General features: G+C 40.0%; 1 protein-coding gene across 1 annotated transcript in view; it reads left to right on the top strand.

Annotated features, from left to right (window-relative positions):
* Positions 1–6080: 6080 nt before the first annotated feature.
* The window catches only part of asic1c (acid-sensing (proton-gated) ion channel 1c), a gene marked incomplete at both ends in the record, with an annotated part of 80966 nt that continues 62446 nt past the window's right edge, over positions 6081–24600 (top strand). The window contains one exon of the mRNA XM_080010866.1: positions 6081–6635. Within this exon, the coding sequence (XP_079866992.1) occupies positions 6081–6635 (555 nt within the window). The remainder of the gene's footprint in view (positions 6636–24600) is intronic.

Raw genomic sequence — 24600 nt, 5'->3', positions numbered from 1 at the left:
GGAGTTTAAAGGTGGTTACAGACGCCAGCACACGCTGCCGTTATTCAGGGAATTGTTTTGAGAATTGTGGGAATTGCATTTCGACGAACAGAACCGTTGTGTTGTCTCGCGTCCCGAGGGAGGGCCAACGTGCCAAGTCGTCCTGTTCGGTTTTAACATGAGGGAGAAATGTTCACACCTCTCCCACGTTCTGCCTCTCATACATCCAAGAACTGTATATCACGCCATGAGGGATTTGTTTTAATCGCAAATCCCAATGCTGGTGCTGAGGATTTATTCGAAGCTGGTCTATATTTTTGTGTCAAGCAACGCCGCGATACATTGTTGCCCATTCATTCATATCAAAACAAGCTCCATTGTTTAGGTTTCCTTTTATAAGCCCCAACATAATGGTAGGTGATGTATTTTAGTTGTAGCAAATGATCCGATAAGAGTCACATCAAAATCACGTTTTTTATATTCAATACAATCAGTTTGGCTGACGTTCAAATATTTTCTTCTACAAATTTACTATTTTGTGCATTCTGCAATACTGTACTTATGTATTGATTTGCTGACTCTTGAGTCTCTTAAGTGACTGTTGCGACGACTTAGTGATCAGTCCATTTTTCAGAATCAGAATCTCTTTGCTGGGCCAAGTATGTTTTCATATACTGTATGAGGAATTTGTTGTGGTAAGGATTGGTCCATTGCTGTACAGACAATTAAATAGCCCCCCCCCCCAAAAAAAAAAGACTAAAATTGCAAAATATACCAAATAAATAGCCAAATAAAATACTAAAATAGCCAAATTTGGCTGTTTTTGTATTTTATTTGGCTATTTTTTATTATATATTTGGGATTTCTCCTAATTATTTTCACATCATAATTTAAATGTACATGAAAGTAGTGAAAATAGAAACTACTCTCTTGTTGTCGCTTAATCAAAATATTCCCCATTAAGTGAAATTCTCTTTAGAACAGTGCAGTATTTTGTATGAAGCTTTTTGTCTTTGTGTTGACTGTAGACACTATGTGACTGATGATTCATAGCCAAGGCTATCAACAACATGAATCACATTATTTATGAATATGTAGAGTTGAGACCTGTTGCTTTGACAGCAACGCATATTTCCCATTTGTGTAGATCTAAACGTAAAAGTCGGCTGCTCATACTAAACTCATACTCGTAACCAAGCTCGTCCACTAAACGATCGGAGCTTCGGTGTACCATGCGCCCCCCCCGCCCCACACCTGATTAGGAGTGGGCATGATTATGTATGTATGTATATGTATACCACACGCATCACGTTATAACGGCAGCGGACAGCTACTGTTGGTAAGCAGAGCAGAGAGACCGAAACTACCTATAAGTTAAGGTAGGAGAAAGTGCTTGTAAACGAGAGAACGATGGCAGCGAGACGGAGCGAAGTGTGGCTTTTTACCCAAGCTGAGAACAAAGTAGAGTGTACGTTGTGTGGGGTGAAGCTTTCTTACCACGGTTCTACTAGTGTGACGCAGCAATGATTGCAACTTCGGCACCAAAGTATTAAACTGAAACGCAAAGTAGCCGAACAACAGAAGTGAGTGTAAGCAAACACGGCGGAATGTGGCGAAAACGACTCATTGGATGGATTATGAACAACATTTGCCAAACATAACCCAATGACATTGCGACTAGTTGACTAGTCGACTGAAATTCTTGTTGACCACTAAAATAAATGAAAATTTCGCACCCCTACCCCTGATCCAGATCTAATCCCGAACCTGATTAAAACATAAAATAACACTTTATTAATCCATGGGGGGAATTTCTGGAAAATAGAGCTGGATGTGCACATCAGACACCTCCTTTTTACCACAGTTAAGAAATGAGCAGCGATCCACAGTGATCAATTCCTTAAATGGTTTGGCTTTACTTGATGCATCTTAGCCTTCACTGAATTATTTCGGGGCCTTATTTGGGTGCCACTATGTCCCACTATGCCTTATCTAAAATGTGGCTTGTATAAATGATTGTACAATTGCTTTTATATTGAATACTACATTGCCTGGATTATCAAAACCTTTAGACTGCTTCAAACACACAAGTGTTTAACTGACAACAATTTTAGATTTTTGGCTGGAAGAGCGTTCTCACGTGCCCATGCAGATTTTACCTGGATTAACAAGTCATTCATCATTTAATCCAATGCAGTATTACGAGTGTTACACATCCTTCATGTTTAAAATAAATCAAATGCCTCCATCTGCATCACTCTGCCTCCCACGTAGTTGAAAAATCCCTGTTCCAGAGAAATTAAAAAAAATCTCTGAGCAACCAGCAAGGGATATCCAGGAGATTGGTAGGATTTAAGATAGGGGGAATGCCAGTTTTTATCAGCAAAATATCTGGTCGATCAGTGGGAACACAGTATCTCACTGTTACTTTGCTATGTTTCTCTTCCTATTTTAAATTGTAAAAAGATCCGCCTGGTTCTGCGGCACCTTTTTGTTTTCTACAAAGTTACCAATGTGGAATCAATGGGGACAAGTTGGAGCAAATAGCCTCAATGCATAAAATCCTGACATTCAAAGTTAAACATATCAAAGAGTTCACAAATCTCATATAAATCAGTGAAATTACTATTTTGCTGCTATGTAAAATGGGAAATTAAAAGACCACCAAAAATAAATGTTTTGACTGAGCTTAGAAGAGAGTGCCTCAAATGTTTCCTCTCCTTATTAATATTCACTGAATTATGCTGTGCATTCTACCATCCACTTGAAAGCCAATTACTGTCGAAAAGTCTAGCACTTTCAAACTCCATTTTGCAGTAACCGGGTAGGCTGGCTTTGGATTTAGGGAACCTAATAAATGTACAAAGCAGCATCACCCTCATGTTAAGAGAGTTTTTGTTTGAGATCTATGGGAACGACAAGCTAGCTCTACTACCGAATATTTGGGTATCATTATTAGATGCAACTGTGTACGTCAATGAGGATTAAGAAGACATGTGTTTTAATATATACAGATTCCAATATGCAAGACACTCTTAGAGCAACCTGTGTTACCATAGTTTTGACTGAAAATGAACATGGCGGTTTTGGCTTATTGCTTTACACAGGACAGGTTATTGTCCGTACAGCAGGTCAGGTGCACATGATTGGGGTAATTGTAGAAATGAGCCAAAAAAACCCCAAAAGGTCTTCAGTTGGCCTGTTTGCTTTGTATTGCTGCTTTTCAGCTACGCTGGTCCGATTAGCCTTGGTTTTTAATATAACCTGTGTGTGTCCCTTTAGGCTCTTTTAGTGTTTCTTAATGCTTGTTATAGTTATCTTCCTCATCAGAAAGCATCCTGAAGAGTTAAACCACTGCTGGCCAATCCAAACCAAACTGCCATGTTTAGCAATAATTGATGTGATGGCTGAATGAAAAGAATTTGTTACTGACACTTGGATTGTCACAAGTGGAATGTTTTGAATAGAGCTACATCAAGTCCTTGCCATAGTCTGTCCCATATTGTAATGGCAAAACACCATCCATCACCATATTATGCTCTGAGTGCATTTATCATCGTTCATCATGGCTTCCAACACACAACTGGTTGTAATCATTCTGCGCGTTTTATAGTACAAGAGAAATTGTCAGGCCTTAAAATCTGCGTCGTCTTAATGTCTGTTTCATTGTACTGTCTCACTGCATGAATGAGTTGAGGTGTCTTGAAATGTGTGGCGTCCCAAGACAGTACCCATTTTATAAGATAATTATTAACAGATGGTGCCAGGGGTCTCAAGAGAGAGAGAGAGAGAGAGAGAGAGAGCCCATTGTCGGGGGTCCCGGCTATAAGGGAGGTGAAATGTGAACGGTGACCTATGTAGGGGAATCAGATGGTCAACGTTGTCTCTGGTTAAGCATAAAAGCACCTGCCTGAGTTTCATCCGGCAGAGAATACATCCGGCTCTGTTTTCTCCCAGGCGAACCATGGAAAGTCTGGTCTGATGCTGTTCTTTTGTAATTAACCTATTATTTTACTCAAGTCAGCGTCAGCGGTCACTCCTTCTTCATCAACACATCAAATTCATCAAGAAACTACAGTGTCAATGTAGTTTTTAAATTGCCGTTCCTTTAAAAAAAAAGTGAATTCGTAATATGCCTGGTCAGGAAAAGGTATTAAATATGAACATAAAACTGCAGCGAACTATCACTCCAGGCATCCTGTTCAGTTCAGCATTTGTAAAATTGTATTTCCACTGTGACAATATACAGTATGTTTGACATTGCATTTTTTCATAGAAGTTGATGGATGAAATGGTATTTTTAGTGTTATTTCAATTGCATGCTGCTGTAGTGTGGTTATGGTTGCTATGCTCTGTGCTTAGTTACCAGGACAGAATATTGATTAAATCCTCCATGGTTGCAGTCATATCCTTGGTAATTCACCTATTGTTATGATAATGAGGCATCCTAGGGTGGCCAATGAGTGATAATCTTGTTTGATTCTTAGAGAAATGAAAGGCTTGTCTCAGAGTGATGTGATGAACTTTTAACCCGAATAAAAATACAACCACCCCTCTGTCGGTCAAGCCCGAATCTCACACACATCTACGTTTGCTCCGAGACAGACGTGTCAAGTGTTAGCCGCTCTTGCACAGCTTATAGCCAGGGGGAATAGTTCTAGAAAAGACCTTTCCAATTTTATCGAATTGGAAGCGATTCTGTCCAAATTATTAATGTATCTTATATTTCAATATGTTCAAACATAAGTCTCAAATACTCGGAAGAAAAACATAAGATATTTATTCATTGTTCTCCTCATTTATTGTGTTTTTATAAGGGCAAAAATATCCTTTTATAGTTGAAATCTATCCATTATAGGGGAGCCATTTATCTTTAATTCTATTTTTGCGTGTAATAAACATATATATGCACCCATATGCAACACAATGGAAAAAACCCACTAATTGTGCAGGCTGTTGGAGTGTATGAGAGAATACTACCTCAGTGGAAGCTGGTGTGTTGGGATTGAGTGACTTCCACTGCGAGCACAGACACACTGGCAAAGGAGCCGCTCAGCAGTGGGATGAATCCTGACTACTAAAAAGCACGGGGAGCGAGCTGAAGAGGGGGAGTGGGGGGAGACAGGGGAGGCGAGCAGGAGAGTGAAGGGCTCCAGACGGCACAATATGAATCCGTACGCGTAGAGGAGAAATACAGCCGGACGACGAGAAGCAGCAGCAGCAGCAGCAGCAGCAGCAGCAGCAGCCTGAGTTGCTGTTGCAGGCTGTTGGGGGGCGGGGAGCCGCAAAGCAACAAGAGGTGGTCTTTTATATGAATTGTGGATCAATGCAAACAAGGAAGTGGAACCCATGGAAGCTGCGAAAGCCAGTTGTCAAGCGTAGTGGTGGTGGTGGGTTGGTCGGAGGTCTTTGACCCCCCCCCCCACCTCCTCATTTCCATATTTTAAGAAAAAAGAAGAGCCGGAGGGACACGGAAGGAAGGGGAGCGCGGGACCGGTGAGCCATTTCTCTCTTTATTACCTCCATTCACAAACCCCCTGCATCCTATTATCACAGTGATGTAGAGGCATTGCTGATTGGAGGAGGAAGGGTCCCATTGACTGCTGAGGCTTAGCCCCTCTCTCCCAACATTAGTCCTTTTCATCGCAGTCCTCAATTTCTGCGCCTTTCTTCTAAACCCATGCTATTTTCCTCCGTGGGCTCCTTTGTTTGTCGCTCTTCACAGCACTCGGGAACCAGGGGCATTGCCTTTTGGTAGAAGTGGGTGTTTCTGAAGCTGTCATTGTGTTTGGTTCTGCTACAAAGGACAGCTGAGCAGGGAGTGAGGGAGAAGGCTTCAGAGATAATAAAAGAGAGGAGGGACCTGGCACTACAGTAGCAGCTTGACAGCCTCTGGAAGGTGAATTGTGATGAAAAGAAAATTGTCGCAAGGATCGACAACCGCATCAGGATAGCGGTTTTCTTGAAACGATTGACTCTTCCTGGGAGAAAAAAGAAAGAAGCTTTGCCACACCGAGGTGGCTACTCTGTTGCTAAGCAAAGTCTTTCACTCGAAGTTGTTGTTGGTGAGACATTATTGAGCATCATCACTACTTGCCACCATGAAGGGGGACTCGGAGGAGAGCATTGAGAGCGTCAGGCCCTCCAACCTGCAAGCCTTTGCCAACATATCTACACTTCATGGCATGAGCCACATATTCGCCTATGGGCACATGACATTCCGCCGGTTTCTATGGACGCTTTCCTTTTTGGGCTCCCTAGGATTATTGCTGCTGGTGTGCATGGACCGGGTGTCATACTACTTTGAGTATCCGCACGTCACCAAACTGGACGAGGTGGCGGCGACGAACCTCACGTTCCCAGCGGTAACCTTCTGTAACCTCAACGAGTTCCGTTTCTCCAAAATTACAAGGAACGACCTCTATCATGTTGGGGAGCTTCTCGCCCTCCTGAACAATAATTACCAAATTGCCAACCCACACTTGGCGGAGCCTGAAGTTCTGGCTGCCCTGAAGGATAAGGCCAACTTCCAGAACTTCAAGCCCAAGCTGTTCAACATGACAGATTTCTACAACCGCACGGGCCATGACATCGGTGATATGCTGCTGCAGTGCACGTTTCGGGGAGAGGACTGCTTACCAGTGAACTTCAGCACTGTAAGTATCGAAGTTCAGTGTTTTCCTTAGTTTACTGTTGTTCTGTGACTTTCCCACTGCTTGTCAGAACTGGCGGCATTAGCATTCAGGGTGACATGGAGCTTAAGTATTTGAGTTTTGATAATGAGAAATAAATATTATTTAAATTTTATGAATATTCTTATTTTGACAATTTCATATTTGTGTTTTTTTTATTATTATTTTTTTTTATTTTTTTTGTGCTCTCAGTGCTCACAGAGATTTACTGCTGAAATTGATTGTGACATTAGCCACTGCTGAAAATGATTGGTATAGTAAGATACTGGCAAAGGCCTCTATGTTGCTGAGAAAAGATGCGGGAGCATCAGTTTTTTCTCTTTCTGTTTTCCTGGTTTGGTCAATATGTGTGAGTGGAATCCTTTTTTTTTTTTATTATTATTTTTTTTTTAAGACTAATAACACAACTTTTATTCTGATTCTTGACAGCTATCTTACAATTGTATCTGGTTGAATTTAGAAACAGGTACTCAGGCTTTAATTGGTTGCCCCAGTGGTCTATGTATGCTTTGATTGTTTCTAGCCTCTCATATAAGTCTGCTGAATTAATAAATGTAAATACTTTTTTTTATTCTTTATTATTATTATTTTTTTGGAATGGATCTTAATTTCTTGTGGCTACTGGATGGAAGTCTATATATCACAAGTTTTTTCTTTCTAGGCATTCATACACAAGGCATCATTTTGGAGTAAACTTTGTCTGGCATAAGTTTGAGATTGGATGTACACAATGTACTTGCATGTTTCCACATGCGTTTAAGAGTTTGGGCTGGCCTCATTGGTTGCCTTTATTCACTTCAGTGTCTGACCTAAGCATAAGTCTTCATTTCAATCATTTCGATTTTTGTGGATGATGGTTTCATACATCTTTTTATGGGAATACCATAAAATGATTATAATTTTAAATGAATGGCACCTGGTCTGTCATTTGACTGGGTGGGCGGTACGACCATCCGAACCCCAAACCAACCCATCTGTCGCTGCACACTCCAACACTTGCTCAACACCTCGACTGAGCAACATAATCGCTACACCAAAAGGTACACAGTCCATTAGCATCAACCACAAGCACAAGTCTCCCCAAAATGTCTTCTGGTGTGCTGTGCAGTGGTAGCATTGGGCCTGTGTGACACGGGATCAGTGCATCACATGCACTGCAATCAACAAGACTATGTATCATCATCACCTGATGGCCAATAAAATAGTTTTTAAAATCGAAGTTGTTGGTTGACAAAATGCTTTGCATACTACATAGTTGTTGACAGGTTGCCATGTCCTCAAGTCTGATTTATTGAATAATGAACTTGTTAATCACACATTAAAGGCAATGGTCTTCCATATTTGGAATTGTTATTTTCGAATTGACAGGCTTGCCAAAACTTCCACTTTGGCGGTAGAAACAACTGATTGAAAACAAAACGGTAAGGAAACAGCTGGGAATCACTCAAAAGTTGATAACATTTCTATTAAACTGTAAGTTCAATTGCAATTTTGACTTTCTTTTTTATTGGTTCGATCAATGACATGAACAAATATAATTTATTTAAAATTCAATATAAAATATAAATGCCTGAGCCATCCGTTTGTCTCTGCAGTTTATTTTCTAAACTGTGACATTATGCAATAGGAAATGACAAAACAATTTTCTTCTCATGCAGTATTTATTTTTACCAATATGCTGTTGTGAGACTTTTGTGAATGTAGACTTTGTGAATAGACTTTGCACAGCTTTCCCTGACTTCGATTACATACATCTGCCAGGAAAAAAAAGTCAGATCTCATCTATGGGTGATCCATAATTATCTGCTTGATTCTCAGAACTATGCTTTAGCTTAAAAGAATATTAAATTAATGGTTGGCAACCCGCTGTAGAATAGGTCTGCTGAAAAGATGCTCAGTGGGGTAGTGGGGTGGAGTAGGTTTAAGGATCCCTCAAGATATTAATATGATCATTAGCCGTCTGATTACCCAGTAGTAGTAGCAGTAACCTTGAATTCAAAGGTTTTTGAGATCATTGTAGGATTAACCAGAATTTTAATTTAGAGCTCTAATAATAGCACAACGTCACCGTAATTGGAACACAAATCTGTCTCAAATCATTTAATTTCACTTGTGGATTTTAGGAATGTTGCTTAATTGGCTTTAAAATGGATCACTATGGTCCCGACATGAACACTTTCATCCAAATAAGTCACTTACTTGCATTGGCTCTGGAAGAGTACATGTGCAGCTTTGTCCCAAAACTGTCTTCCTCACTCAAATATAGACTGTCAGTGACGAAGAGGTTGATTATCCTAATCTGATAGTACAGCAGTAATGCACCTTTTTTTTTTTTTTATTTAATTTTTTTTTTTAATCTTGATAGGCACTGAAAAGTCCCTTTGGGTTTTTGTTTCTGGTTGTCGCAGAGTGTAAAATCAGAATTCGCCAGGAACACGTTGCTGAAGTCTTTAAGATGTGAATTGGCTTTCATCTTATAATCTCGATGCAAGCAAGTGCCGTGGGGCGGGGGTGGAGGGGGGTGAATAATGACTGTGGTTGTGACAGGCTTGACTGGCATGCTGTGGCATATAGATCTGTGCTAGCAGCTCACACAAACAAGACACAGAGTCAGTGTTAATTCAATTCATAGCCATGTTTAATTTAACATAGACTGAACAAAAATATGAATGCTTTACCATTTCAAGAAGAAGAAGAAAGAAGAAACAGTCTTTATTCATCACGCAACACACCACACTATAACACATGCTTGCACACACATGCACATGCTTTGATGGTGGCCGGTGAAATGGATTCTCTGCTTTTGACCCATCCTGGCTTGTCCTTCCTCCGGGGGCACAGCCAGGAGCAGTGGGCAGCGTACGTGGACGCGCCCGGGGACCAGGTGATAAATGTCCATTGCTGGTCAGACAATGATGGGTGCATGTTTTTGGTGGGGGTCCTTACTGACGTGAGGTGGAGGAAACCCCATGTGAGCACGGGGAGAACATGCAAACTCCACACAGAAAGGCTCCTATTTGGGAGATAACCCACCGGAGCACGGTGCCAACAGCGCCCCAGGTGGGAATCGAACCCAGGACCTTCTTGCTGTGAGGCAGCAGTGCAATGCACTGCGCCACCGTGCCACATTTCAAAGATTTTATGTTAAAAAAAATAATAAATGGAAATCAGACAACTGAAATAAATTCATTAGGCTTTTATCAATCGATTTGAATAGGTCTGGGGACACAGATATTCTTTTGCTGGTGGGTGGGTTGGAACAGAATTCCCACATGAGTATCTGGTGTGACCACTATTTGCCGCACGCAACAGATCTCCTTGGCATAGAGTTGATCAGGTTGTTGATGTGGTCTGTGGTATGTTGTCCGACTTGTCTACTACAGCTGTGGGAAGTTGTTGGATATTGGTGGGGAGTTGAACACGCTGTCGCTCATATGTGCCAATACAGAGCATCCAAAATCTCAATGGGTGTCTGGTGAGTATGCACCATGGAAGTATTGCCAAATCGCTGAAACAGCGTTGGAGGTGGCTTATTGTAGAGAAATAGACCGATGGCAACAGCTCTAGTGGACATTACTGCGCCATGCCAAATTTGAAAGAAATAAGTGCTTTGTGAGCCTATAAATAAATCCTGGATTCTTTACTTCAACTCATGCTAAATGGGAGCAAATACAAAAGCATTGCATTTTATTGAGTATACAGTATATGTGTTCTATTGGCTAGCAGTGGCTGTGACTACTATCTGGTTAAGAAATATCTTAAAGTACAGAGGAGGAAAAAAAACGAGATGCTTCACCAAATTGGATAATTTTGTACCCCTCTGAGAGTTGATGGGCATTATGTTAGATTCAAGATGGAGGAGAAGAAGATCATGGGCAGAATAGTAAAGTGGCAACCAAAGTGAAGCTCGGAGCTTGGAATATAAAACTTAAAGCATAAGCAGCCATTGTCAGAAACAAAATAATGTGTATACAGAGTGTTTTACAGATGGAATAATGTTTATGTGTCCTGTTGCCTTCGTCACACAGTAAATACAGTATATACAGTAGGGCTATTAAGGGTGTAACGATTCACCGATACAAATCGAACACCAGTTTTAATGATAGATGCGACTACATCGATACGCAAACCCCTGGATCGATCAAAATGTACCATGAACCGGTTGATGGCCTGAATCTAAAGTTACAAATCGATTGACTAAGGATTTGCTGCTAATTATATTTTTGTATAAACTATTCTGCTGCGGAAGACTCACTGATCTAAAGTTAGAAGTCATTTTACTTTCAAAATATTCATTATATGTTTTGTTTGGAGACACAGGGAACGGGACCTACAGTGGACTGGAGGCCGCTCCCTCTCTATTACCCAATCAACTGTCCTGATCCAAGGCAGATCGAGACAGTCCCCTAAGTTGCGTTTAGAAAGTTCCGTTCATACAAGTAGAAACTAATGAAAATAAATGAATCCAAAATAACACCGGAAAACTGGAACGGAACCGGCGCAGCGTGTACAGCGCAGCGCTGTCTGGAGGAGAAAGGGAGGGGAAAAACTCCCCTCCAATTCTCTAAATAGGTTTACATTTTTCATTTTCCATACAAGTAAGAAACGAAATAAATAGAAATCTTTCTCTAAATCCCTGTTCACCCTGAACCCTGTGCTGCACCCCAACGTACCATTCAGAGCTTCGACTGATTATGATATTGTAACGTTGTAGACGTCGGAAGAAGCCACGCGGTTGTTATTGCACACTGAGGGGCAAATTCTCAAAGCGAATACATGGCTTTTGCGGTTGCTAAACCGGCGCAAATAACCGAAAAAAAAGCATCTAATTCACAAAGCACCTGCAAACGGTGGAATGCACCGATAACTGCGCTGCCACGCAAATAGCATCTCAGTGCGCCGGTGCTATTTGTGCCTATTTAAATTAGCTTTTATGCATGTATTTGGTGCAAAATAAAGCCCCTTTTCCATGCAAATGAGTCTTGTTGCAAAAAGCGTCCAATTCACAAAGACTGGCACTAATTGTCACATGCTGTTAGAGTGACACTATTACTGTCTGCTGAGAGCTGGTGGTAATTGCGCGAGACCAAAAAAAAAAGGCAAAAAAATGGCAGCTCTGCGCGATCGTCTGCAGAGAGCTGGTACAACTGAAACACATTTATAAGGGGTGTCAGGCCCAGACTTTCCAGTGATCTGTAAATTATGTTTTGATATTATAATTATTATTACTACTGTCACGGCATCTGTTGGTAGTGGAACGGGCAGCAGTCCATGGTGGTTTTCAAAACGCACTCCAAAAGCAACCTGTTGAAACTGAATGATTTATTGTACACATAAGGCGTTACAAACATTGACAAAACGGTTCCGCAATTCTTATAGAACTCAAAAGATATTGGTTGATATATTATAGGGGATAGCGATAAAGTTGTCAAAACTGGTATTGAACCACAGATGGCATCGAACCTCAGGACCATGGACAGCTCTGAAGGCCGCAGCCTTTTCTGTGCCGCGGCCCGGAACTTTGTAGAGCAAAACATATTAAATCAATTGTCATCATTTCTACATTATAATATTAAGCTTCAGTGAGGAGTAGCATTTCTTAAGTAAAAATGTAAATATATACACATTTTGTACATGTGATAAATTAACTGTGTGGGAAGAGTAAGTTTAATTATAGATTTATTATTTAAATGTTTTATAGTCAATGCACATAACCCTAAAAATAACAAATGGGGGTACCCCGACCCAAAACTTTCTAGCCTTCTTTTGAGCTGGCTTATCTTTAGCGCAATATATTTTGTGAATCGAACGTTAAGACGACGCAGATAGCGGGCATGATTGATGCGTGAATTTATGGTGCTATAAGCAGCCACAATCCGTTCTTTGTGAATTTGCCCCCGACGTTTATTACGTTCCAGGCTACTGTTTTGGCTTTAACCTACAGTGTTAAACCAACAACCGAGCACTTCTCCCTTTGCGTTCTCTCTCTCTCTCCCAATGAGGGTTGCAATGGTATACGGTATATTTTCGAACTCTTCAGTACGCACCCTACGGTTCAATACACAAACATGAACTGCGGTATTATGATATCACGATAGAAGTCCATTGGTTTTGGCGCGGCGTGCCATAGGTACGTGTTTCTCTTTAAATCCACTGTTTGAGCCCCACTGGCTACAACGTCTGTGCATCATTTCTCTATCTTTGCGCGAGAATTTTATTTTATTTTTTTACAACTGTGCACGACTAGACAAGCGTTTTGCACCGAAGCACAAGATAAAACTACAAAGAAATGTTTTTGTAAAGAGAGCAATCAGTTTACATGCGTTTTATATGAGTTTACATTGTGCCAGAGAACTAGAGCTGCTGTCAGATTTTCTTATTCATCAAGATCCGTTTTAAATGCAAAGAACAAACATTTACAACTGCCCCGGGGTTGAGGTGTCCAGTCGGAAAATAACAACCTGGGATGGCCACGTCCCTTTTTATTCCAAACTTCTCTTCACACGCTCTCTCTCTCGCTTCCACTCACACTAGAGTCGTTCACGAACGTTCCGGTTCTTTTGAACGTCTATTTTGTCGGAACGAAGAGCACGGAGTCTCGCTGATGAGCTGTTGTTTTCTTTTTTGCCAAGTTTTACAACCCCACCAATGAAGTTGAACCCCCGTTTCCCCCCTCCCCTCACAGTCATACACACAGAGCGTTACACTAGTTATTTATGGCAGACTACTATAAAAACATTTTTTACATCTTTTAACCTAAAATCACACTGTGTGTGTGTGTGTGTGTGTGTGTGTGTGTGTGTGTGTGTGTGTGTGTGTGTGTGTGTGTGTGTGTGTGTGTGTGTGTGTGTGTGTGTGTGTGTGTGTGTGTGTGTGTGTGTATAAATATTTTATTTATTTATTTTTTATATATAAAGATACTGTACCATTACCGTGGGCCAAAAACCATGATACATACATACATGATACATCACAATGTATTAGATGTTATTATATCGAAATGCCATAAAGTATCAAATACTTGGGACTCCCTGGTCTTTTATGAAATATCTATTTGAAGTTAAGCAATGCCACTTTTATAGAATTGTCAAATTTTATTTTCCAATGGAAAATGAATGTCTACATAAAACAAATGAAGAAGTTAAGTTAAGAACTGTATCAAATTGCATCGTACCGCATCGAATCGCACCGAATCGTTCCGTATTAAAATTGATCGTCTCTCAATCGTATCGTAGCCCATGTATCTAGATACTTATTGGATCGTCTTATAAGGAGAAATGCACACCCCTAAGGGCTATTGAACATATAGAGCCATTAAAGATTTAAAAATTTTCACAAAGAAACATGAGCGGCCCATTCATTTGACAACCGACAGTATTGCCCAGTAATCGTCTGATTTTTTGGTTGATCTTTAAGGCAGTAAGTTTGGACTGGTAATGCTCGGATTGTATTTGTAGTATTTCTATGGGACAGAAAATAAGTTATTTTCACTCTTGGCTGACAACGTTATAAAATACTTTTGTCAATGAGGATTTAGTCATAGCCATTTATTTTGATGAGATAGCACCGGGGACGAAGAAATCCAGTTCTTTGAGTTATGTCAGACAAAGCAAGCTCCGTGCTGGACTAGCTTTTATAAGAAGGCAAACTCATCAAGACACATCTGAATTTTTTGTTTAACTGGTTAGACTAACAGTGGACTAACAGTCTGAAATCATCATCATTACTAGTCAGATACAGCTATAACACAATAACCTTTACTTACCCTAATGACGAAAATCCCTTTATTGTGATTGCATTTGGATCATTGTGGTAAAACATTCAATGAATAATAACCTAAAATAAACAACTTCAGAACATGATTGAAGTACATTAAACTGAATTAGTCACAATTAGCATTGAAGGCTACTGTGTCAGATGTGCAGTCTGTTTGCATTTCCAACTTCAAACATGCATTTAATGAACAAAGCATCAGCTAGGTGATGTGCAGAGGGCAAGGCTTACTATGACAACCATATTTCAGTCAGCAAATAAGTAATGGCCGCAAATAATGATCGCAAATAAGCCGTCCTCATGGGTGTCATGAAACCTTTGTTCAAGATGTTGATGAGGAGGGAGTGAAGACATTCCCCTTGTTGAAAGAAGCATCATTGAATCCAAGACTTTGGAACGTAAATGACAACTCTTTTAAATTGACAGTTAAAGCCAGATTAGGGCTGGATAATATGGCCAAAAATGTTATCACATGTTTTTTTATATTGATCGATGTCGATATTTACATAATAACATCACAATTGAACATTATTATTATTATGACATATTTATTTAAAAATAATAATAATAATAATGTTCAATTTACAGTTTTAAGTGTATTCTCATAGTTGTGTTAAACACAAAATAAATAAAAGAAGAAATATGTAAACAAAAAAGAGATGAATAAAATAATTAATATATAAATATAATGTCTATTATTCTATATACATTTAAATATATGACATAATTATCATTGTCGTCTGAAAGCAGTCTGAAAAGCTGCAGAATCTGCGATCTGAGATTTTACGTGGGGGGCGTTTAGAGTCGACCGAGGGATTCTCTCTGACCGTGTTGGACCAGATGTCGCAAAATATCGTCGATTATTTTTTTTATCGTAGATTATTTTTTTTATCGTTCCCCTTTTGCGGCGATGGGGGCTGCGGCAGGTTTGGGCTGGGAGGAGGGCAAGTTCAAGTTGGTGTTTGAGGAAGACCCACCCCATCAGCTCCGGGGGGCCTCATCCCTGCTGCACACTGCCCGGCTGGAGAGCACCACAGCCGGGGAGAGAGTGGAGGAAGCCCCAGCACACCTGAACCTCAACACTGGTCAGACGATTGGCTGTTTGTGTCACATGGTTGTTTCTCTGCTGTACGATCGGCGGTTCGCGTTGTGTCATTGTAGGTAGAAGAAAACTGATAAAAAAAACAAAAACAATTGAAAATAAATCTCATAATTTTTTTATCGTTAACGTGGAAGATTTTATCGTGAAAATTATCAAGATCGATTGAAAAATCAACATAAGATTTACACTGGATTTCCTTATTTCCACTGGATTTAAATATTTATATTTTTGGAAGTCATTACTTTAGTTTGCTCCTCAGTGTACATCTCCGAATTAAAAAAATAAATAAATAAATAAAATAAGGCCAATAAATTGTACAATAATGCAAACAGCAGTGATGGATGATTCTGTAAACTGAGGTAAACTAATTTAATTGAACTTCATGACACTTGGCAGATTGTAAATACAGTACAGATGCATCCCAAAACAAGCACAATGTCTCTATTTTGTTGAGCGAACTTAGTGTTTTCAAGCCACTATTTGTGCATGAATACATTTTCCGTTAAAGTACAGCAACACAACGCAGGAGCACAGACAAACATTTCTCTCTCTAAATCGATTTCTGTCTCCCTCATGTTCAGATTTGTTTTTAATTCCCTCTAAATTTTGTCCACAATACCTGATAACTAATTTACAGAGCTTACAAGCGACAACTTCTCTGTCCCGGACAATTTTATTTCAATGCATCGTTAATCCTGCAGGCCGAGTGGTGGTGGAGGTCATTTCAACTGTTACGGACTGGATTGCGCTCTGTCTTATAAAGTCCTAAATTAAACTGCAGCAATAGTAATTTGCATTCACAGGCTGCTATGTTGGTTTTTATCTGTCACTCTGTAACTGAGATGGAAGCCGACTTGTAGACATTGCCCCGTTTATGACGAAGGTTAACATGGCCCCCGTTTTGTTTAATGAGTTGCAAAATGTTGAAACACGACGCAGCGTTACAGTGTTTATGCAAATTATTGTTACAGCTGAGTAGCATTCTTCGAGCAAGAATGACAGATACAGCACTCCAACATGTCAGAAAGTTGCTTTTTGTCAATGATTTACCGGGGGAAAAAAAAAAAAGGCAAAGTCAAGTCAAAGTCAAAAAAACTGTTTCAGTTATTTATCTACTCTGGCTGCACAGGAGCTGGCTTGCAGTCTTGAATTACTGTTCTAAATGAAATTAATTTCATTAGGAGAGAGATTGGTGTGTGCCTCTGAGCATTTCTCTCGCTCCCTTTTTCTTCATTAAACCTACTTAGTGTGCTCTGCACATAGTGTGTGCTTTGTCATGAATTGGCCCTTTCATTCGTCCTCTAACTACCATGTGCAACACTATTAGATTAAAAAAAAAAAGAGCCTAGATTATTAGTTGTATGAATAAGTACGATGCATTCCTTCTCTTTAGGTAATTGTTCAACACATTGCATAGAATTACATCTTCTCAGCACACAGGTGTTGATACACATTCAACACTTTCATGCTAATAAAAACAATTCCAAAATGCAATTTTGCAATGCATGGGGTCCAGGTTAGTCGGTGTGACGTAATGATATACAAGCCCTGTTTGCAATACTGAACAATTTATTAAAGTCCCTGTAAAGTGAATTTAGTGATTTGTTTCTCAACACATTATACATTATACAAAAATGTGAAAAGACTGAACGATGAAGTACAGTGGAGTAGTTAGACTGTTAAACTGTTTCTCACCACGTTTGTGGTCCGGATTTTTTGGGCGGGCCCAACTCATCACTTGACGACATGGAGCGGTCATACTTGGCATGGCCCGTCCCCTAACACTTTATAGACACTAATTTGTATGGCGTAATAAGCCAAATTTACAGCCCAGATTTTGGGATTAAACGCTGTTTTGGGAATAAATACCTGGAGAAAAAGGCATCTCTGGACATCTACAGTAGAACACAATGCCCGGTTCCTTCAAATAAAACAACCAAAAATAATGTGTTTTTAGTTGTTTTCTTAAAGAGGGACTGGCTAACAAGTGTAAATGGGGGAAAAAATATCAGCTTAAAGTATTTTACGATATCTTGAGAGGCTGTTACCCAGACCAAATAGAGATACTTTTAAAACTGCAAGAGAAAATTATTTTTCTCATATCATCGCTAAAAGCTGTCACGGGCCGAAAGTTGTTTTTGACACTGTAAATGCAGTACTTAATCCTCCGGTTACTTCTAGCCTTGATGTGTCCTCAACAACCTGTGAGAAATATCTTACATTTTTTGTTGATAAGGTAGCTGATACTAGATCATGCATCTCACCTTCTACGAATGATCCTTCTGTCTCTCCTGCGCTTACTGTTGTGTTATGTTAGTTTGAGCCTGTGTCCCTCTGTTGTTTACCGGAAATAATTTCCCATTTCAAACCCACAACCTGCTCCCTCGATATTGTTCCCTCATGCCTCCTTAAAGAGGCTTTTGACAGTTTGGGCCCTAGCATTCTGTCAATTATTAATACTTGTCTTGGTACATTTTTTGTTCCATCTTATTTTAAACACGCTGTTTTCAGCCTCTCATCAAAAAGTTAAATATTGACGCCACAGTTCTCACCAATTTGAGACCTATTTCTAAATTACCTTTCCTTTTCAAAAGTTCTTGAAATGGTTGTCTTTCGCCAACTACAATCCTTTCTTGACTTCAATGCGTCCCTAGAAGTGCTCCAGTCTGGGTTCAGAGCATGTCATAGCACAGTATCCGCCCTTTTAAAAGTTACAAATGACTTACTTTTAACTCTTGATTCTGGGGACTGCGCTATTTTAATACTACTGGACCTCAGCGCTGCTTTCGACATGCTCAACCACACAATTCGCATTTCAAGACTCAAATACGGGGTTGGCATTCAGGGAATAGCCTTAAACTGGTTCACATCGTACCTATAAGATAGAACCTTTTTCGGTTCAGATTCGCGATCGTTTTGTCCTCCTCTGCCCCCTTCACCTGTGGGGTCCCCCAAGGGTCAATTCGAGGTCCCATTCTATTTTCCTTGTACATGCTTCTCCTGGGTTCAATTATCTGGAAACACAGCATCTCTTTCCATCTTTACGCCGATGATACCCAGCTGTACCTCCCACTAAAACCAAATAGAAAATGCTCCCCGAAACCCTTGTTTGACTGCCTTGAAGACATAAAATCCTGAATGTCCAGAAACATTCTTATGTCGATTGACAATAAAGCTGAGATCATTCTATTTGCCCCTCTGCCAACATTAATGGTATCTGTACATCCCTTGGACCGCTATCTACTTTCACTAAACCATACGTAAAGAAAAAACCTTGGTGTGTTGTTCGACTCTGCCTTCAATTTCGGCAGGCAGATCAATTCTGTTGTAAAGGGAAGCTTTTTCCAACTCACGCGATGAGCCAAAATCCTTTCTCTCTGTCCAAGATCGAGAGAAAGTAATTCGTGCTCTCATTTCATCCCAGCTGGACTACTGCAACTCACTGAACACAGGAGTCGCTAGCTCCTCCCTCTCCCATTTGCAGCTTGTCCAGAATGCTGCTAGACTCCTAACTGATGCCCACAAGCGGGACCACATCACCCCATACTGGCCATAAATTTGACTTGACTTATGTTATAATGACAACACATCTGGTCTTGTCTGAAGTATGACGCCTATAGTAGACTACCATTCATTTGGAATTTGGCTTATCTAAGGACTAATACAAGTGTATGCCAGGATATACAGGTAAATATAGAAATATACATATCTTCTATAAATTCTGTAGGCGTTGTGTTGATAGCAATGTTGGCATACAGCTGTCCTCTCAGACGCTGTACTGTATACAGTATATGACATAACAGCGACTGTGTCGCGTTGTGGACAGAAGCGGTGATCCAGCGTCTTCTCCTCTCTGCTCGGACAGTTAATAAACTGCTTGTATTTCTGGAGTTGGTGTTGTAAATTCCTCTTTTTTAAAGACTCGCATGTGAGACATTGACTCTTCTCTGTGACCAATCAGTAGTCTGCAATGTGACCTTAAGAGGGGTGGGGAAAAAAAAAAGTTTGTGTCCTAACTCCTTCCACAAATTTAGCTCGATATGGATGAAACTTGGAAGACAGCTTGTCTGACTGCCCTGAATATAACTATCGATCATTCGTATCCGTGGGTTCGATGGTTTCTGAGCGCCAGACACTTCGGCCGCCATGTTATATCCAAACAAAAACAATAGGGCTCCCGCCCTTCAGGCTGTTCCCCTAATGAGGTCTCATTCATGAGGGCAGAAGTGGAAATGTCATAGTGAAACATTTGCAAGACAACATTTTTATTTTTTAATTTATTCAATGTCAGTCAGCATAGCAGTGTACTATGAATTTCAATTAAAATATCAGATTAGTCAAAGCTACTGTGCACCAGTCAGAACATCCCCCCCTCCCCACACACACACACACACACACACACACTCACACACACAACATATAACTATGGCTATATATTGTCTGCCCAGACTAAGACTTCTTATTCCCTGCCCTGTAGAGCCATCTCTTACAGGCTATCATAACATCCCATGCATTTTTACCTTATTTGCCACATGTTTATCTTTTGCCGCAGTGAAATATACACACATATTCTGCACATAGCTATAGTTTATCTTTCGCCTCTGTGAAACGTACATATACGTTCCCTGTGTTTTAGGTTGATCCCAGAGTTGTTGTTTTTTTTCCACACTTATTTCATTCATATAGCAAATTGGCAAGATAATTATTATAGTTTCTTTATATGTATAGTACATAATAATTATATTTCCTTTAAACGTATAGTAAATGTCTCCCATACTATCAGCCATATAAACATTACATTTTATTCATTAATCCACTATCATATTATAATCCTATAATAGTGTAATGACACATGTCTGAAGAGCTATCTATTGATGTTGAGAGCATAGAAATATTCATGTTGAGAATTAATTTGCCTCAATCCAACTGACGAAAACATCATTTTGCTTTTCATTTATTGCGACATTTCTAACATAGGTTTAAAATCCCCTTGACATTTGGATGGAAACAACGATTTTACAAAATTATTTCTGTCCACTCAAATAATTGCAATCAGGAGATTATGTAATAATTGTGACTGCAGCATTCTCAATGTCAAATTCAATGCTATAATGTAAATACGGTTACAGATTCTTTTCACACAGTATTACCTGATACATTTACTGTATACGTGAAGCCCCTTTAGGTTACTGGGAATAACCTCAAGATATTGACCACTTAACCTATTTATTGATTGCATGAACTTTACATTGGATTTTAGTTTATATTTTACTCGTATATGAGCCTATGAATTAATTAAATTGTACGATACATCTTCTTTTACCACATGAATAGTGTTAAATTCACTTTTTAATACTCCATTGATTCACATCACTGTGATGTTTTTAATTTATTGGCCTTTCCTGTCTCCCTTTGTTTTTAAGAGAAAAGATGCCTCTTATTGCTCTGATCTCCCCGGAGACTCGTTATGACTCTGAAACTGGAGGATATGAAATAATGGCTTCACTGGAGACATAAGCTTCACCAGTGTCACATCTTTGAATTTTAAGTATTTGCCTCTATGTGTCTCGGCGTATTTTGTCGAGCTGCTTTACTACAGCAGCATGGAGACTCTCTTGGCAAGTCCCCATTAGACAGTCAGAGCCGTTTCATGTGTCCGATGCTGTTGTCATGGATATATAAGTTTGTCTAGGGTTGAATGTATTGCTTTCCCAGAGTAATTAAAGTATACAATGCCGCTCATGCATTAATGGGTTTGATTGGAAGCCTACATGCCACCTGTGAATTTCAGCGGAGGACACAATGAAAAGTGGGCATTGTGTCATTGAAGACCACATCCAAAAAAAAACCAAGAAAAAATAGGTACACTATCTCTGCTGGTATTAAGTAAACTTCATGAATCACATCACGCCCACTCTGGGATCATGTCAATCTATAAATGTGCAGTGGTTTCAACAATAGCGCAGTAAATTAAAGTGCCAAGCTTCCCACCCAGTGAGCCCAGGCGCCGAAGTAGCTGAGTTCATAGCGACATCATCGCAAACTTTCCCCAAATGGCGAAAAGCAGCCTCTGCAGTTCTGAATGTTTTCACCGTATTGTCATCTGTAATTGTAGTGACCTTACCTGAAACATGTTGTTCTGATCCGTGTGAGGAGGAGGAGTGACTCATCTAGTTTGCATTTTCTGTAACTGTGCTTATCTCTCTCTCTCTCTCTCTCTGTCTGTGTGTGTGTGTGTGTGTGTGTGTGTGTGTGTGTGTGTGTGTGTGTGTGTGTGTGTGTGTGTGTGTGTGTGTGTGTGTGTGTGTGTGTGTGTGTGTGTGTGTGTGTGTGGCACAGTGTGTGTGTGTGTGTGTGGCACAGTGTGTGTGTGTGTGTGTGTGTGTGTGTGGCACAGTGTGTGTGTGTGTGTGTGTGTGTGTGTGTGGCACAGTGTGTTCCTGCCTGTCACCCTCCCTCCTCTTGCCCTGGATCTGCAGATTGCTAAGCCTCCGCCGCTGCTCCGTCACCCTCTGCCCAGCACAAAGCACAGCTTAGTCAGACTTGTTTGGTTGCCTAAATGTTATTTTCGCACAATATAACCCGTACAACATCGGTATGCTGCAAACAAAATTTGACAATATTTTGTGGGATGACCATTGGTGCTTTCATATCATATTTACACACACAATAATTATGACTATTCAGTATTATGACCAAGTAGGTGGAGTGATTATTTTACTGCTATGCAGCTTTAAAGACAACATTTGACTATAATTACAATATTACTAAAATCTAAATCCCAGATGATATCTAGTCTAAGACTACTGTATATCGATATTATAACGATATATCAGCCAGCCCTAATATATATACTGTATTTGTGTTATCTGCAAAAACACCACCTTTGTAGTTTTTTGTGCAAACCGTTTTATTTTATTAAATAAAAAAGGAGCTGTTACTATAATGAATATTTGAGGACCGCAGAATGCAGCAATTACCCAAATATTGTTGTACCATACTCTTTATATCCTCTTTGCATTTAACACTTAACCAGCAAAGCAGTTGATTTATGTACCTGCAAAAAAAACCATGAACCAGGCCGTGTGGGATCTTTCTCTTTTTCTAAGGCTCTTTACCAAAGTCTTTTTTTTTTTTTCTCTTCTTCTTTTCTCTTATCAGCCGATTACGTTTATTAGGATTCCAAGTATTGCAGCCACAGGGGAGGCGTTCCTTTTTTGAAGACGCTTCACTCTGAGCGTGTAGAACAGTAATTGTTGTTAAGTAACAGCTTCCAGAACGAGAGCTGCTCTGGGTTCTTCTCGCCGCCCCTAATGGCTGGTTTTACAGAACATGTTTTCAAGATGTACTCTTGATAGTGGCACATAATTCTGGATCCTAATGACATCTCTACATGACTGTTAACAAGCTGTATGCTGACTGCTAGTGATGTAGTTGAGTCGGTGTTGGGCGCGTCTCCCACAGCATACGGTGTGTACCCCTGTGCGTCGCTAGAACCAGCTCCAGTTCTTCTTTCCGGTGGATCAGGGTCGAGGCTCCGCAGACAGGTGAACCCAACACGCATTGCTCTCTGACGGCGTATACATTTAAGAAGACTGTCTGTGCTTTATTATCTACTGTATCGCGAGTGCTGTTTCAAGCTTGCTGAGCGGTGCTAGTGCTCGTTCCATCGAGGCTAATGACGGGAGGTTTGACCTCGGCGGTGTCGATCAACAGGGAGCATTGAAGCCAAATTAATTGTCTTTTACCGCTGTATTACCGTTGTCTTGGTGGTTTTTGATTTGTATCGAAACCTTTTTTAGGGTTCCTTTTCAGTTGACACTTAATGTGCTGCACGTGATTCAAAAATTCACCGCCACATTATGAGACAATTTGATATGTCCTGACTGCAGAAGCAATAAAACTTTCATTGACGTTCATCGTAGATCAACGTGTGACTAATACCGTTTTGTGGCGTGGCTAAAATAATTTCTATGCTAGCATCAGAGCATGTTTACGGTGTCTAGATATCTTCCTTTATTCCAGCAGTGCTGCCAGCGAGGTCATATTATATTTGAAACTTATGCTCAAACCTATATCGATGGAGTTGTAGTAGTACTCCAACATATATGGATTGAGTAGTAGTAGTATTACTCCAACATATACGGAGTGATGGTTGTTTCCAGTATTCTAACTTTTGTAATTGGGGTTTTATCTGCTCAGTGCTTTTTGTGTCTGTGATTTGGCGTTTGCTAATCCAGTGTTAGCGACGGGCAATACAACGGTTTAAGATGGGGAGTTAAACACTCAATCAAGGCTGTTGCATTATCCTAAAGAACTCATTATGGGCTTGATAATTGTCTTGTGTTGACCAAACTAATTGGAAACAGTTGGCAAGCCATCTCTCACCATTAGTTTTTTGTCAAATTAAAGGCCTGTAAAAATAATTGCAATAACTGTGTCTGCCTTGCAAAAATGCAGACATAGTTATTGCAATTATTTTTCCAATGTCCAATAAAATTTACATGCTGTGTTCTCAGTCTGGACGCTCTTCTGATAATGGTTTTCTTTGCTTAATTGAAAAACCTGCCCAAAGAAACGTAACATGTGATTACATTAGTTGAACTGGTGTCCAAATCTGTATAGCAGAGGTTCTCAACCGGTCTCATCTCAGGATCCAGATTCGTCTATTGTCATTAAGTCACAACCGTAATATAAATTAAGATAACTGTCATTTATTTCACAAATTGAATAGTGCAGCGATCCATGATGCATGGTGCAAAGCATAAAGCTAAAACTCAATTAAATAAAAAGCCATTGATACAATAGCAACTAATTTCCTGAGCCTCCAAAATGCTGTTTTATCTAGATGACAATAAAATGCAAAGAGGCCTAATGAGAACACCAGGAAAATAACATATGAACCACTGAATTTCTTTGCTGTGACAAAGTGGACTCAATAGGCACTCAAAATGGGCCTGCAGCCCAGGTTGGGAACAGGGTCCACCAGTTGAGAGCCATTCCCATAAAATATTGCCTACAGTATTGAGAATCCTCTCGATTGCTCTAGATGTT

This window comes from Zeus faber, assembly GCF_960531495.2.
Source record: "Zeus faber genome assembly, chromosome: 12".
NCBI lineage: Eukaryota > Metazoa > Chordata > Actinopteri > Zeiformes > Zeidae > Zeus > Zeus faber.
This window is presented reverse-complemented; position numbering and strand designations above follow the sequence as displayed.